Source organism: Canis lupus, chromosome 29, assembly GCF_048164855.1.
Source record: "Canis lupus baileyi chromosome 29, mCanLup2.hap1, whole genome shotgun sequence".
Lineage (NCBI taxonomy): Eukaryota > Metazoa > Chordata > Mammalia > Carnivora > Canidae > Canis > Canis lupus.
Genome location: NC_132866.1, coordinates 35,011,242 through 35,028,537, shown reverse-complemented (window position 1 = coordinate 35,028,537; position 17,296 = coordinate 35,011,242). Strand labels below are relative to the sequence as shown.

At 35.8% G+C, this 17,296-nt stretch overlaps 1 protein-coding gene across 3 annotated transcripts in view; it reads left to right on the top strand.

Moving 5' to 3' along the window:
- Nucleotides 1-17,296, top strand: part of TNKS2 (tankyrase 2) — a 68,286-nt gene that overhangs the window by 28,365 nt on the left and 22,625 nt on the right. For all 3 annotated transcript variants that reach the window (XM_072806130.1, XM_072806131.1, XM_072806132.1), the window contains exons 9-17: nucleotides 830-951; nucleotides 3,503-3,594; nucleotides 3,677-3,755; nucleotides 6,393-6,564; nucleotides 9,057-9,136; nucleotides 12,251-12,396; nucleotides 13,163-13,328; nucleotides 14,282-14,501; nucleotides 16,926-17,035. In XM_072806130.1, coding sequence (XP_072662231.1) covers nucleotides 830-951; nucleotides 3,503-3,594; nucleotides 3,677-3,755; nucleotides 6,393-6,564; nucleotides 9,057-9,136; nucleotides 12,251-12,396; nucleotides 13,163-13,328; nucleotides 14,282-14,501; nucleotides 16,926-17,035 — 1,187 coding nt within the window. The remainder of the gene's footprint in view (nucleotides 1-829; nucleotides 952-3,502; nucleotides 3,595-3,676; nucleotides 3,756-6,392; nucleotides 6,565-9,056; nucleotides 9,137-12,250; nucleotides 12,397-13,162; nucleotides 13,329-14,281; nucleotides 14,502-16,925; nucleotides 17,036-17,296) is intronic.

The window sequence follows — 17,296 nt, the reverse complement described above, 5'->3', positions numbered from 1 at the left end:
AGGCAGAGACATAGGTGGAGGAGGAAGCAGACTCCCTGCGAGGAGCCTGATACGGAACTTGATCCCAGGACCCCAGGTCAGGACCTGAGCATAAGGCAGATGCTCAGCCACTGAGCCACCCAGGCATCCGTGGTCCCCAGATCTTAACTATCTAATATTCTTCAGAATCTGGTAGTTCTATGGTTTTCTGTCTGTAACTGAAGTAAATGTAGTGAGAAACAGCTGCCTAATTCAGATAGGGTATTGTTTTACATAAATAGGAAACTTGTATTAAATTTGTATTATTCTGGAACAATAAAGGATAATGGGTGGTTTCACAGATCTGATGAATAAAAGAGGAACGCTAAGAAAATACTCTTGCATTTGTTCATCAGTAAATGGCTCTTGGAAATACTCAAGTTTTTTAATCACCAGTTCTCTGATGTGTGAGCAAAATCATCTGCTACCACGATGATGTTAGTGTATGGACATAATCACTCTTTGTTTTATTTCTTTACTGAGATAAGTTCTCTGCTTTGGAAAATTCTTAGAACTCTCTGGTCTGGTAATATATTGCAGTACTCCAGATTCCTGTAGACCCTGAGCTGGCCATGTGCTAAATCTGTATATACATTTAGGGATGAATTAATATCATATCTGTGGGAAACTGGTATAGCACTGTCTCCCTTTTGGGGGGTTGTATTTGGAGAGTATCTTTAGAACTTCTATCTGACTATTTTGGTAGATAATTTTGAAAATAATTTCAAGAAAAATACTAAGTGTCTACTAGGTAGGTCTCATCAGTTTGATAATTCTCATGCAGATTTACATGCTTTTTTTCTTCCTCTAGATGAGTTTAAAGGCCACTCATTGCTGCAGGCTGCACGGGAAGCTGATGTAACACGAATCAAAAAACATCTCTCTTTGGAAATGGTGAATTTTAAGCATCCTCAGACACATGAAACAGCATTGGTAATGTTTCAGATTAAAGTTTTTAAGATGCAATAACCAAAAACATGTTGAACTAATCATAATGTGCTACTTCTTTTGATGATACAGAATAACATAATGTCCTACTTCTAGTATTAGAATTGGTTTTAAAAATCTGTTTTGTTTTTTAATTCTTGGACATATATAAAGAAAAAATTTCAAACAGTACGGAAAAATAGACAACCTCACACCCCCCAAAAGGCAATGCTATTACTCATTTGAGTATCCTTCCAGGAAAAAACTTTATAAATATACTGACATATGTTATATGTAGCTTTTTCATTATTGTAATAGTATATATCACTTATTTATCTTGTTATAAAAATTAAACAATGCTTGTAATAAAAATTATAAATGCTTGTGGTTGAAAAATTTGAACCTGCTGAAAGTAATGAAAAAGAAAATAATTCTGCCATCCATAAGAAAACCACTTGGTTTTCCTTCTAGTATTATAATTTTTTTCAAAATTAGGTCTGAGGTCTGTATATATTCCCTGTATACTATGTGAATAAAGTGTCTGTGAATAGAGGCTACTTATCTCATAGAGGTAATAAAACGTCTGTGGAACTGTAACAAGGTAGATGAAAATAGGGCAGTGTGTGGAAAGGCAGAAAAGAGTATGAGTAGGGATAAAGGGATAGAAAATGGGAAAGCAGAGACTACCTTAGAAATAGCAATTTTTTCTTAAAGATTTTTATTTATGTGAGAGAGAGGAAAGCACGTGAGCATGGGGAGGGGCAGAGGGAAAAGGAGAAGCAGGCTCCCCACTGAGCAGGGAGCCCAAGGCAGAGCTGACCTGTTGATCCCCAGGACCCCGGGATCATGACCTGAGCCAAAGGTAGGTGCTTAACCAAGTGAGCCACCCAGGTGCCCCAAAGACCAATTTAAAAGGAACAAAATCAGTCCTGCTGTATGAATTCCACAGTGTGCTTTGAGTGAGGGAATAGGACCCTGTGTAAACAAATGTGTTTCAGGGCAAATTTAACACATAGTCTTACTTACCTAATATTTTGTAGATAATTAATTTTCTTGGTTATTGGTTAATTTTCTTCCTTATGCCATAATGTAAACTATGTGAAGTTTATATAGAATCCTATCTATAAAAATATATTAGGCTTTTTTGCTACTTAAGTTGTAAAAAATATCCAAGTAAAAAAAGAGCAAAGCTGCAGACTAATAAATACTATTGCAAATTCAAAATCTTAACATTAGCAGGATGATGCAGGGAAATTTAGAAAGACAGGAAATTTTTTTGGTCTGAAAAGCTACATATTATTTCCCCCTAAATATTCTGCTGTTAAAACAATTTATTTTTGTTATTAACCTTAAAACATACTAAGAGTTAAGTATCAGTGGATAGTTGTGGTGCAGGGGCAGTGACTTCCAGGTTTTCAGAGATTATAGGCTCTGCCCCAAATGGGGCAGAGGAGTAGGAGTGCAGTTTTGAAATGGATGTGCTCAAGAATTCTTGAAAATAAACTATTTCTATTCTGTGTGCTATCTTGGTAGATGTCCTGGATGATTACTCACAACATACCACAGTAGCTATGTTTACCGGTTAGAAATGGTTTTATTGAGGGCAAAGGAATGATTTTGATGGCAGCAGCCACAACATAGAACGAATCTGAAGCAAAGTCATGAAGATCAGATAAGCTTTATAATTAACAAGTTAAAATAAGAACAAATTTCATACGTACTGTGTATTTAGATGTATAGAACACAAGTTAGCAATTATCCAGAACTTTGATTCCATGGATTCTCAAGCTTCAATTTAACTTAATATTTTTACATTGATCTAGTCATGTCATGCATCCAGACATTTATTAAGCACCTATAGTAAATGAATATCATCCTTGAAATTAGGGATACAAAGATTTGGGACAGGACCGTGAGATGCATACTAGGTTTATAACCAGCAAATCCCTACCTTCTGTTTCTTTTCTCTTTGATATATCATGGATATAGATGCTACAGCCTTTAACTTAGAGTGTATCATCTTCCATTGATTTTTGACAAGTAATCCAACCTCCTTATTCTGTTTGACCAACTGGTTGAGAAAGAAGTAAATACTAATCTTGTCAGCTTATTTGATCTGTGCTGTTAGCAGGCAGCATCCAGACCTGTTGAATGTCTCTTATTACTTCATGTAAGGGAACTCCAATCTTTGGGGTGTTTTATTAATTAGACTTTTAAAAATAACATAGATACCATGCTGTGTGGGAATAGCTTTGAAAGGAGTATTGGTGACATTAAATTTTCATTCCATCAGTAGTGGCTTTTTCAAAGATGTAGGGCAACTATAAAACTTGATCAGACTATTTAGTAACATATCATCTGATAAATAGGATTTGTGGGCTCTGCCAGAATTTGGTAATTATTGTTCATTCTATCCAACTCTGAGTAGCAAAGTTAGGTCAAAAATAAAACAAAGAAGTTAAATAACTTCTTAGTTGTTCTTGATTGGAAACACAAATGTTAAGTAAAAATCAGTTATGTATAGTCCTTGATTAATGCTGCAATTTAAATTATCTAGCATTGTGCTGCTGCATCTCCATACCCCAAAAGAAAGCAAATATGTGAGCTGCTGCTAAGAAAAGGAGCAAACATCAATGAAAAGACTAAAGAGTAAGTTTACTTTTAGTAATTAAAAATTAATGATTTTTTTTTTAAAATACATTCATTGTCTGGCTGACTTTTTCTTTTTAAGATTCTTGACTCCTCTACACGTGGCATCTGAGAAAGCTCATAATGACGTTGTCGAAGTAGTGGTGAAACATGAAGCAAAGGTATACTTCCTTTGTGGTAAATCTTTAGTAATCAAATGAGTTATTTTCTGTTTAGCAGATGAAACTCCTGGCTCCCTAAACTCTTTACTCTCTCATAAGTATTAATTTTTCCTCTTAATCTGTATTTTAAAATAGTCTAGCAAATACTTTTCTGTATCTGATTTTTTGCTAAAAAGCCTAAGGATTTATTCAAAAATGCATACTCCCTATATATCCTTCCTTCTCCATTCCTTTTACCCACACTCCACTGGTCAAATTATCCTTAAGGTTTTTTCTAGCAGAATACTCTTCAGAATATCCTCAGCTAGAGACATAACTGATTATGACCAGTCATCTTCAGTCTTCTCTCAATCGTATCTTCTGTTCCTTGGCTACCATAAGAACCCTTGTTTACCCCAGCACAGTCTTTCTTTTACACTCTGTTATTTCTTTGACTAAGTCAAAGGACTTGGAACAGAAGGAAATAAATTACTTAAATAATTTGACTGAAAACAGTTACCCATGTTGGGAAGTCCGTGTTCTTTAGTTGGCATTTGTGTACAAAGCATTTTATTCTTGGAATAATTATATTTTCATCAGGCTAGAAATCATCATTTCCTACACAGGAACTTTTAAGAATACTATTCAGTAAAAGATACACATGACAGCCCAGATTGGAAGAGATGACAGTCACCTAATTCAACGGTTTTCACAGTTTTTAGTTATGGATCCTTGCCTCTTCCAAACAACATCTTTCATAGAAATTCATTATGTAACAATGGAGCTGCTCTAAATGAAGAGTAAAGAAAGGAATAGAGACCCTTAGCCCTTGGGTGACCCCCAGGCTCTTCCCTAAATGTGCTTTGCAGAATAGTTTTCTGATTTGTTCTTCCTTGGGTTCCCACTCAAGGAACCACTTTGAATCCTTTCTGCAGCTTCTTGTTTGTGTTTCCTCTCAGTGTCCTAACTTCTCTTTGATTTGGGGGAATTCTTGATAATGTATAATCTCATCTTTCCTATTGTAAATTACTGAATAAAATAAAGTTTATTCTGCTTACTGCTTGGCATATCTTGTCTCTCTGTTCTATAACTTTTCATTGACTGCTTTTTTTATACATGTGCTACATTACTAAAATATCTGGATGCATATTAAATTTGAGTTGTAAAACTCAGTGAAATAGTCCTGACTCGTCAAACCAACCATCCAGGTTTGTCCAGGATCTGAGGGATTTCCAGAAACACAGGATTGTCAATACTAAAACTAGGGAAGTCCCAGGCAAATCACGACAAGTTTGTCACCCTGATCTTAACATAAGTGGTATCCAAATGAAGTTTTCATGTGAATGTATTTCACATTTCAGTGAGTTTTGGTATGCGAATAAATAGGTTAATTGTCCTGAGCATTTTAAATCAGTTTTCAAGTTCTATTAGCATAGAGACTAGCTGTTTATAATCCAGTATTGGATTCATTGAGAAAGTCTTACTGTATTCCTGTTCAGATATTCTCCAATCCCATGAATATGAATTGTGCTGTGTCTCAGGTCACACTAGTGGCAACAGCATTGATTACTGAGAAACTTAATTTCTCACTTATGTTTTAAAAAATTATTTCTGTGGTGGGAAGGGTGCAGGCGGAAAGGAGATGGGGGAATTAACATTTTTCTATATTGTCTGATTACATACCAGTCAATTTCTCCCTTTACCCATAAACGTATATATACGTATTACACATTTCAAAGTAATTTTCAAATTGCTATACACTTCTCCTTAAATATTTCCATGTAGGCATCATCTAGAGGTCAGTTTTTATTTACAGGTTTTTTGGGGGTATAAAACTTACATGCAATGAATTATGCAAATCTTGAATGTACATTTGCTGAATTTTGACTAATGTATACACCTGTGTAACCAAAACCCTTCCAAGTATAGAACATTATTTCATGGCAGAGGCAGGACCCCCATCCAGGGCGATCTCCACCCCTAGATGCAACAACAATTTTATTTCTTTCCTATGGAGATTAGATTTGCCTGTTCTAGGCTTTCATGCCTGTGGAATCATACAATGCATACTCTTGTGTAAGGCTTTCTCCTTCATATATTTTGGAGATTCATCCATGAACCAATTATTTGTTACTTTTTATTACTTAGAAGTACTTTCTGTTGTGTGAACATACCATAATGTATTTATCTATACAGATTATATTTTACATGATAAAAAAGGTAGAAGATTGAGCCAGTAGGAATAAATGATGTAATGTTATTTAGTCTCTGGCTTTGTTACTGTTGTCTATCTTGGGGTTAGTCTCCACATTTCTGGACCTCAAAGATTCATAAAAATATGTGGATTAAACTTTTTTAGGCAATGTCTACCTCTAAATGCAGTAAAGACACTAATACTTTAATGCCAAATACAGCTGTTATTCAACATTTCCTACTTTTAACCCAAAAAAAGGGTCTTTTCTGATAACAGCCTTCATAAACTGGTGAAATCCCAATTATTCTCTCATAAAGCATATTATCCAGCATTTTGTTTTGACACTAGATAATAGGCTTCAAGAGAGAATAATTGGGATTTTTAAATTAGTAGCAAATGTTAAATACAGGATGCCTTTAAATTTTATGTTACAGGCTAATTTTAGCTTTTTCTGCATTGTTAAGGTTAATGCTCTGGATAATCTCGGTCAGACTTCTCTGCACAGAGCTGCACATTGTGGTCATCTGCAGACCTGCCGCCTACTCCTGAGCTATGGGTGTGATCCTAACATCATATCCCTTCAGGGCTTTACTGCCTTACAGATGGGAAATGAAAACGTGCAGCAACTTCTTCAAGGTATTAAATGCTCTCATGAAATCAACTTTTTAAAATGAGGCTTTAAATTTTCTCACAGAGGGGTGCGTAGCTGGCTCAGCCAGTAAAGCATGCAACTCTTGATCTCAGGGTCATGAATCTGAGACCCACTTTGGTTTTAGAGATTACCTAAATAAAACGTTAAAAATAAATTTTTTTGTATATTACATAGAAGTTGGTAGTAAAAAGAAAATGTAGAATATTTGGCCGTTATTTCTTAACTCGTTATACTGGTATTCCAAATATCATTAAATCTTAATTGTGATTTTGTTCCAATAGCATTTTCTGCCTGATGTCTCCAAGTAAATAACTGGCTCTTAAGTTTTTACCTAGAGAGTGTTTAGGAGTAACATAGAATAGTTGCTTGGGACGTCTGGGTGGCTCAGCGGTTGAGCATCTGCCTTTGGCTCAGGGCATGGTCCCTGAATGAGTCCCACTTCGGACTCCCTGCGGGAGGGCCTGCTTCTCCCTCTGCCTATGTCTCTGCCTTCTCTGTGTCATGAATAAATAAATAAAATCTTAAAAAAAATAAAAAGATATAATAGTTCCTATTTTTTTTAAAGACAGGAAAACATAAAAAGATCGATGTCTCTCAGTTGAGCATCCATGATGATAAATGATACTCTAAAGACTGGCCCTGCCTCTTTACTCTTTTTTTAGGTCCCTTATATGTAACACATATAGAATTTGTAAACGGTAACCAACTATTTCACTTATTAAAACATTTAACTATTGAATATGTGCGTATTCATTATGTTTTTAAATATTTAAATCAAATATCTATACATTTTGTGTAGGTTTTACATTTTACCCTAGAAACTTGGCCCAGTAAATTTTAAAATGACTCTGATGTCTCAAAGTTCAAATGAGAAGAAATACAACAAATCAAGTCTCTTTTATCTTTTTTTTTTTTTTTTTTTTTAAGATTTTATTTATTCATGAGAGACAGAGAGAGAGGCAGAGACACAGGCAGAGGAAGAAGCAAGCTCCATGCAGGGAGCCCAATGTGGGACTCAGTCCCGGGACTCCAGGATCACACCCTGAGCTGAAGGCAGAAGCTCAACCACTGAGCCACCCAGGCATCCCCTCTTGTATCTTTAATACCTTTGATGTTCCTTATGTCTGTGATCTGGAAACCACCTTTTGAGAAAAACACTGAATAGATGAAGGCAGGCTGATAAAACCTTCTGGAAATGGCTAAAACTGAAGTAACTACAAGACTCTTTCAGGATTCCCTTTAGTTCCTCATATACTGCATATTTGTTTCAGTGTCAGTTTGGGGGTTTAACACCAGTCCTAATCAGTTGCCTGGTGATGGACATTTACAGTCTTAATAGTTTTGTGCTCAGTGCTGTGTCTTACCTTTATAAAGTAGATTGTCAAAGTAGAATTTCCAGGTCAAAAGATAACATGTAATTGTTAAGTCATCTTCTAGAAAGGTGGTTAAGTACTATTTTATACTCCTGCTAACAGCATATGATGAGACCTGTTTGTCAGCACTAGGTATTATGATTCCTAACCTTTTGGTTGGGTGAGTGTGTGTATGAACTTCAGAAGTAATAGATGATTTTTTTTAATGCAATATACAGAAATATTGTCAGTGTAGCTCCCCCATTTCCTCCTTGCCCACTAATGGATGAAAAAGAAAAACCCAGGATCTCACTTTAATTTGCATTTTTTAATATATATGTTGTAATATTTTTTCCACTTTTTATTTGCCTTATAACTTTGTTTAATGTTAATGTTACTGCCTGACATATTTTTCCAAATTAATATTGGTTCTGCCCTCAATGTCCTACTGTAAGATGTTTTACTCCAAGTATAAAAATACTCACTTATATTTTCTTTTTAGTATTTTTAAGGTATGATTTTTTTTAGCCCTAAATCTTTAACCCATTAGAGATTATTTTGTTCTAAGATACAAAAGTATGTGTTTTCTTCCTTTCCTGTGATAATTTAAATGATCTATAAAATAGAATTTCAGACTGGAAAATTACTTTAGTTATCTTCTAGTCCATCTTTTTTCTCTTTAGAACTGAAAAAAAAAATCTGAGGTCCCTTGCCCCCCACTTTAGATAACTAGTTAAGGGCAGAACCATGGTTAGGTCTCTGACCTTTATTTTCCTAATCTAAAGCCTTTCCACTATCCTGTGGCCTTGGTTGTAGAACATGCCATCTTTCATCTATTTTGTATACCATTATATTGTTTAAATCATATTTATTCACATTTATATACATTTTGCCTATTTATATGAATATGTGTGTGTGTATAAAATGTTCCCTCCACCTCAAATTTTTTTTTGTCTCACAAAAATTTTTAACAAAGTCCTTCTGGTTTTCTTTACTACCATGGAGATTTACTCTATAATCTACCAAACTATAAAAGAACTTTACTTTGAGGTAAGATGCCTCTCTTAAAGCTTGGTCCTGCCTTCTCAATAGGAGTTAATCACTCTTTCCTTCTCTCTTTTTAGAGGGTATCCCATTAGGTAATTCAGAGGCAGACAGACAGTTGCTGGAAGCTGCAAAGGCTGGCGATGTAGAAACTGTAAAAGTAAGATACGATCTTATGCTTCCCTTAACTTTGGGTTTTTATTTTCCGTGTTTAATGAATCTGTACTGTCGTAATGAAGAACCTACTTATATTTTGTGCCTTGTTTTAAAAGGTAAATAATGATCATCTAGTTCTTTGCAAGTAAGAATCATTGTTCGGTGAAAGAAACTTTTTAGTTTCACATGCATCTCAGTAAATACCTCACAATCACAAATTTAAGTAAAGTGCATGTTTATGGAAATTTTGTTTAAAGAACCTGTTCATTTGTCCCTTTGAAAGAATAAGATATCAAACTATTGCCTATTGTTTGCATATGACACATAACAACAGGAAGGGGAAACAGAACTAAACAGTGTGCCACTTTGTCAATGTCATTCTTCTGGTTTCATTTCTTTACCCTCTACCACTGTGATGCCACTTTTCAGAGCCACTGTTACCTAATAATCTTCAGTTCATTTAGCCAACTTCATTTCTTATATGGCCCATCTCCTGTGGTTGGCCTCCATAGAATAACCCTTCCTCAGATTTTGCTTTACTTTTTGCCATAGAGTCATATGTAATGTCTTAATGCCTATACCAGATAGTTCTTTTACAAAACTCCAGTTGTATATCCCAGTAAATAACTCAGAAGCCTAACACTTTGAAAGAACAAGACTACTTTTCATCTAATATAGATTAAAATTAATTCAGCATGTTTTATGAATGAAATAATTCTTCAGTAATGCAATGGGTTTGGGAGTTTTTCCCCACTTTAGAAAGAAAAAAAAAATTGACGATAATATTATTTTTATTCCCAAAGCTAGCAGGGAGAAAAAAGCTTTGTTATATTCCCCCACCCCTCCCATTCTTGCCCCTAGACTTTTCAAAAACAATGCTGGTCCTCTTTGAGGGAACGATGACATGTAGTAAGTTTTATAAAAATATAAATTTATTGATATTGTGTTGGAAGTAGCTACATGAAGCAGTTTCATTGTGTTTCTATTTGGTGTCTCAATCCTGAACATACCCACCACACAAAGTCAATTTTAGATTTTCTGCGAACAAAATATGTTGGTCTCATCTGAACTTGAGCTCTGTGGAAACTTACTCATTGTCATTTTAAATAAGGAGATTTCTGGAAATTGATTTAAAAATCCATCTGGGGGATCCCTGGGTGGCTCCGCAGTTTGGCACCTGCCTTTGGCCCAGGGCGCGATCCTGGAGTCCCGGGATTGAGTCCCGCGTCGGGCTCCAAGCGTGGAGCCTGCTTCTCCCTCTGCCTGTGTCTCTGTGCCTCTCTCTCTCTCTATCATGAATTAAAAAAAAAAAATCCATCTGTACACAGGGGGCTTGGTGTGAATTATTGGGACAATAACATCTGTGTGTTACCCAATAAATATTTAATTATGTGATCATCAGACTAGATACTTCTTACTAAGCATTAGAAAACTTGTCTCTGGGCAGCCCAGGTGGCTCAGCAGTTTGGCGCCGCCTTCTGCCCAGGGCCTGATCCTGGAAACCCGGGATCGAGTCCCAAGTCAAGCTCCCTGGGTGGGGCCTGCTTCTCCCTCTGCCTGTGTCTCTGTCTCTGTGTGTGTGTGTCTCTCTCTCTCTCTCTCTCTGTCTCTCATGAATAAATAAATAAATATTTTTTAAAAAACTTGTCTCAGAGTACACAAAACTAAACAGAAAGAGAATAAAGTAGCTGGTGAAAACTACCCAATGTAGCAGCACCTGGCATGTGTATTAAAAATAACTCATTGGGATCCCTGGGTGGCGCAGCGGTTTAGCGCCTGCCTTTGGCCCAGGGCGCGATCCTGGAGACCCGGGATCGAATCCCACATCAGGCTCCCGGTGCATGGAGCCTGCCTCTCCCTCTGCCTATGTCTCTGCCTCTCTCCCTTTCTCTCTCTGTGACTATCATAAAAAAAAAAAAAAAAAAAAAACTCATTCCTAGAGTCCAGCTTTAAAGCCATGAAATATGTCTCAAATGGGACCCTGAAATACTGTCTCAAGTGAAACAGCCATTTGTTTGGGGAGCATTAAAAAGCTTTATCAGTCCTGTAATTAAACCCCTAGAGGCTAAACCCAGAGATACCTCCTTCCTTTGATTTGTTAGGCTTAGATTATCCCTAAGAGATAGGATAGAATACTAAAAAGTAAGAGTTTTTACTAGAATTCATAGTCTTTTAACTTTTTTTGAGCACCATAATTTATTTGTGTTGCTTTTCTTCCCCCAAACATTTGTACTTTTCATACAAGCATGAATAAAAGTGTTATTCTTAAAGCTTTTCTCAGCTAGACTTCCTCATCTAAACCAAACAATACAAAAAAGTATTTGACTATTTTCCTAATTTTCCCAAGGATCATAAATGTAGTCCCTTAACTAGAAGCATCACCTAGAAATTCTTAGAAATGCAAGTTCTCCCAAAAAAAAAAAAAAAAAAAGGAAATGCAAGTTCTCAGGCCCCACCACTGCATTAGAAAATCTGGAGGTAGGACCCAGGGCACATGAAAATTTGAGAACCACTGGTCTAGGGCAGAACTTCTTAAACTTTGATATGCTTATAGATCATCTGTGTCTTGTTAAAATACAGATTCTGACTCAGGTGTGGTGGTCTGAGATTTCTGCGTTTTTAACAAACCCCAGGTGATGCCGGTGCTCCTGTGATTCTAGTGTACCTCCACAAAATGGAAGTTAGGATTGCTAATAATTGGTACTTTAGATTACCTTTATGTAAATAGTAATGATAATGATAAAATTTATCCACAAGCTTTAGCAAAAGATGATACAGGCATAGATGAGAGGACCAGAGGGATTCCCAATAAATGACAAGGTGAAATAAAAATAGTTTCTGAGAATACTGATTTAATGAGATAAGAAATTAAATCAAACATTTGAAATTTCTACTAAATGAATTTCTACTAAAGAAATCAGAATATGGGCAGCCCTGGTGGCTTAGCGGTTTAGCGCCACCTTCAGCCCAGGGTGTGATCCTGGAGACCCAGGATTGAGTCCCACATCAGGCTCCCAGCATGGAGCCTGCTTCTCTCTGTATCTCTAATAAATAAAAAATATTTTTTAAAAAAATCAGAATATGTAGCATCATGTGTATACTGTGTTCCATCCTGCAGAAACTGTGTACTGTTCAGAGTGTCAACTGCAGAGACATTGAAGGGCGTCAGTCTACGCCACTCCATTTTGCAGCTGGCTATAATAGGGTATCTGTGGTGGAGTATCTGCTGCAACATGGAGCTGACGTGCATGCTAAAGATAAAGGGCAAGTATCAACAATTGTCACGGCCTCTTTTATCTGACTTTTTTAGGAAAATCTGAAAGAAAATTTTAAAATATTTTTATGATGGTTTTAGCTCTTTTTCAGAGATGTCTGTTACCCTACACTGGCTTAAATGTAGCTTCTTAATTTCAGTTAATATTTCATGATGGTTAGCATTTATATAAAGACTTATCTGCATAATGTTTTATAATCTTACAGTGACTAAGGAGATTGATTTTTTAATATAAATTTTTCAATTTGTATTGAGGATATTTGAATTCTTCCAGTTTATCTTAAAATTCTTTTTCTTTAAAAATATACAATTTTGGGGGTGCCTGGGTGGCTTAGTTGCTTAAGCATCTGACTCTTGGTTTCAGCTCGGGTCATGATCTTGGGGTCATGGGATCAAGCCCTGCATGGAGTCTACTTGAGATTGTCTCCCTCCCCTTTGCCCCACTCTTGTGTGCAATAAATAAATAAATAAACACACAAATAAATAAATAACTTTAAAATACACACACACAGACACAATTCTCAATTCTGGATAAAGTCTATAGGTGTTTGTTATATTCTCTACAATTTAAAATACTTTTAAAATTTCCTCCCCATACCCTCTAAAAATAATTCCATTTCTGCTTTTGATAAATTTAGGTTCTACAAAATATAAGCAGTGTAGTCCCCTGTGCAGTTCAAGAAATTTATCAGCTGTATGCAATTATGTAAATTAAACATCTTTGCATTGCATTGCTTATGTAGTTTTTCATTTCAGAGGCCTTGTACCTTTGCACAATGCTTGTTCTTATGGACATTATGAAGTTGCAGAACTTCTTGTTAAGCATGGAGCAGTAGTTAATGTGGCTGATTTATGGAAATTTACACCTTTACATGAAGCTGCAGCAAAAGGAAAATATGAAATTTGCAAACTCCTGCTCCAGGTATATTTAAGTACTTATTGTGGACCTGTACATAGATGTTTACATTTCTAATAACTTTCAATAGAAACTTAAGCTAGTAAAGGAGTATGAAGTGAAGCTAATTCTCTTAGATTTCAGAATAAATGTCATGAATATTATATCTTAATCTGTGAGAATGTTTACCACACATAGATTTATTATTGTGTTGTCAGTTATCATCAAGTAACAGTCTCTAATTATTATCCTAATTTTTCCTATATAGTTCTTTAACCTCATGGATTATGGATTATCTAATTTATAAGCCAGATTTATTTGGCACTAGCAAAATTGTGATAGTTCTGGTATAATACAGGTACTAGTGTAGATATTTTACAGTAAAAACAAAAATTAGGGCACTTGACTGGCTTTGTCAATAGAAGATGTGACTCTTGATCTCAGGATTGTAAATTCAAGCCCCATATTAGGTATAGTGCTTACTTAATAAGAAATACGTTAAATATATATTTTATTTCAGTGTTGGTGAAAACTACAAATAACATACATGAGAGTAAATCATTTGTGAAATACTGCCTTATTTTGGATATAGTTTAAAATTTTTACTAAATTACATTATAGGGACTCCTGGCTGGCTCAGTTGGTAGAGATGCAACTCTTTTTTTTTTTTTTTTAGATGCAACTCTTGATCACAGGGTCCTAAGTTCAAGTTCCATGCTGGGTTGTGGAGCCTACTTAAAAAAAATAGCAATAATAATAATAATTAATTACAATTATAAAAGGCCAATAATATTTAACTGCCTCTGTATTCTTTTTATTATAATTTTCTGTGTACTAAATTAAACATAACAACCATGTTAACCTTTAAGGTAGAGTGTTTCTGTATAAAATAGGATTTTTGCTATAGTTTCATGGACTATTTTCTCATTTAGACTAAGGGTGAACTTAAGCCAGTTCCTCTTTGTTTTTCACATGCCCAGCATGGTGCAGACCCTACAAAGAAAAACAGGGATGGAAATACTCCTTTGGATCTTGTTAAAGATGGAGATACAGATATCCAAGATCTACTTAGGGGAGATGCAGCTTTGTTAGACGCTGCCAAGAAGGGTTGTTTAGCCAGAGTAAAGAAGCTGTCTTCTCCTGATAATGTAAATTGTCGTGATACCCAAGGCCGACATTCAACCCCTTTACATTTAGCAGGTAAGTGAATGAAGTTTAAGTTCTATTCCAATCACCATAGTTTTAAATCCTCTTTGGTGAGTGAGTTTTGGCTACAGAAACTTGAAAAACCAGTCTGTTTGAGCCAGCCTTCTTCATGGGAAGCTAAAGCTTTCCATTCTGATGATAGCCGTTAAGCACATGCAGAAAAAAAATCTTAAGATTTTCAAGAGTTACTAAACCTCTTGCCAAAGTTTTTACATTAATTCATTAGGCCTGCCATAACAAAGTACCAGAGACTGTGAGTGACTTAAACTACAGAAATTTTCTTTTCTCACAGTTCTGGAGATAAGGCATTGGCAGCATTGGTTCCTCCTGATGCCTCTCTCCTCAGCCTATAGATGGCCACCTTTTCACTGTTCCTCACATGGCCTTTTCTCTGCACTTGCCTGGTGTCTCTCACTGTATGTCCTAATCTCCTTTTATAAAAAGGACATCAGATTGGATTAAGGCCTTCCCTAGCTGCCTCATTTTAACTTAACTATCTCTTTAAAGACCTTATCTCCAAATATAGTCACATTCTAAGGTACTGACAAAGCTTCAATACATTTTTTTAAGTTTCAGTTGTGAAATTGACACAGTGCACCTTTGTTTCTAGTACAGGTGTACAACATTTCATTTCAGCTTCTTTAGCTGCATTGAAAATGCATTAAAATCACTGAGCTTTCAGCTGATACTTCAGTGGTGTTACATTGTAGGCATAATTTGACATATATAAGATTTATCTAAGTACATATAATTTAAAAAAGAAAAAATAGAGAAAAAAAGTAATGGAAATGTTTCTGCCACTTTGTGTAATATGGGAGATAGAAGTGTCTACCCTTGTTTTCTCTCTCATTTTATTTGTCTCATAGTGTGAATAATTGTGTTCCTAGTATTTAAAAGATAATTTTGGTTATATGTGATTTTTCCCTTTAAATTTGCACCCCCTGTAAGTTGAGACCCCACTGTCCATGGAAAAGAATTACTCTATATGTCTTTTAGAGCCTCTTGGAAGTGATAACCACAAATGCCAACATGGTGAGAAAAGGCTTTTATACTTCCACTGGCAGTCAGGAGTTTCTTGTTCATGCAAGACAGAATGTGATCTGTGTATATTTGAATTATGCTGTGTATAGTTATTTATATAAGCTTTTCTATATCTTTAAGGTAGCTTACCTAGAACATTTGATAATTACTATTTAAACCCATGCTGTTGGGCACCTGGGTGGCTCACTTGGTTTTAGTGTCTGCCTTCAACCTAGGTCATGGTCTCAGGGTCCTGGGATCGAGCTCACATTGGACTCACTGGTCAGTGTGGAGCCTGCTTCTCCCTCTCCCTCTGTTCCTCCTCTCCTTCCTTTCCCCCTCCCCCCTCCATGCACACTCTCGCTCTTGCTCTCTCCCTCTCTCAAATAAATAAAAATCTTTTAAAAAATAAAAATAAACCCATGTTATCTTTGTAAGTGATAAATAGCTTTTATATACAAAACATTTCTACCTGCTTGTGCAGTATTAAACCTTGAGACCTGGAAGGAGTTTTGGATTCATTGTAACACTTAGCTTATGGTAGTTCTTTGGTTTTGTTTTTCCCTCTTTGATCTTATTTAAATTTTTTGGCTTTAAATCCTTCAGTGAAAGAATAAAAAACTACAAGAAAAATGTGAAAATATTTTTTAACTGTTTTAAAGTTTCAAATGATAGCTGATTTATGTTGGCAAAGTTAAGTTCCAGATTTGCTCTCAATCTATGATTATGTGTCAAATAAAACTTATTTTACCATATGACTGTTACTAACTAAGATAGCTGACCTTTCCCAAGATGACAACTAAGAGATTATGGCATACTAATAAAATACTAAGTTTTACTTCATGACTTTAGCTGATTTTAGCTGATTTCTAGATTTTGCTGCTAGACTTTCAGAGATGTATATGCCTAAGATCTCTGTCTACAAAAAGCGTGTCTTTGCAGCCTTCTTGGAAAATGGGGTCCTGAGACACATGCTGATGTGCTGTCTCCTACTCTGCCAGCCACTTTTGTTCCTAACTTGACTTTTATATGTTTGAATGCCTTCTACTTGTGGCCCTTGAGACCATGTACCTGAGTTCAGGAAGTTGCATTTAACAATCATAAGGGCAAAGACTTCGGTAGAAGATTTTAAAAGGAAAGATACAGCAAATCAGTCTACAACTTTTGAGAGTTTCTGGAATAAATGAGTATCATCACTGAAACCTTCCACCTTGAGACCAGTAGGCAATTTTTTCCATAAAATAAAATCTTAATAGTCCAGTGGGGAATATCAGATTTCTATAAAATCTCTTTATTTTTTTAAAGAATGTCTGTGTTTCTTATACAGGTATATACAGATACATAGATGTAACTATTTTTATATTAAGTAGAAGTAATTTTACTTCTTTTCTAAATTAGCTGGTTATAATAATTTAGAAGTTGCAGAATATTTGTTACAACATGGAGCTGATGTGAATGCCCAAGACAAAGGAGGACTTATTCCTTTACATAATGCAGCATCTTATGGGGTAAGTTCTTTCCTATTACCTTTAAAATCTCTGAAATTTTCAAAGTGGAAATCAGTATTGCAATTCAAAGGGCATTTAGCGGGCAGCCCAGGTGGCTCAGCGGTTTAGCACTGCCTTCAGCCCAGGGCGTGATCCTGGAGACCTGGAATCGAGTCCCACGTCGGGCTCCCTGTATGGAGCCTGCTTGTCCCTCTGCCTGTGTCTCTGCCTCTCTTTCTCTGTGTCTCTCATGAATGAATAAATAAAATCTTAAAAGGGGGG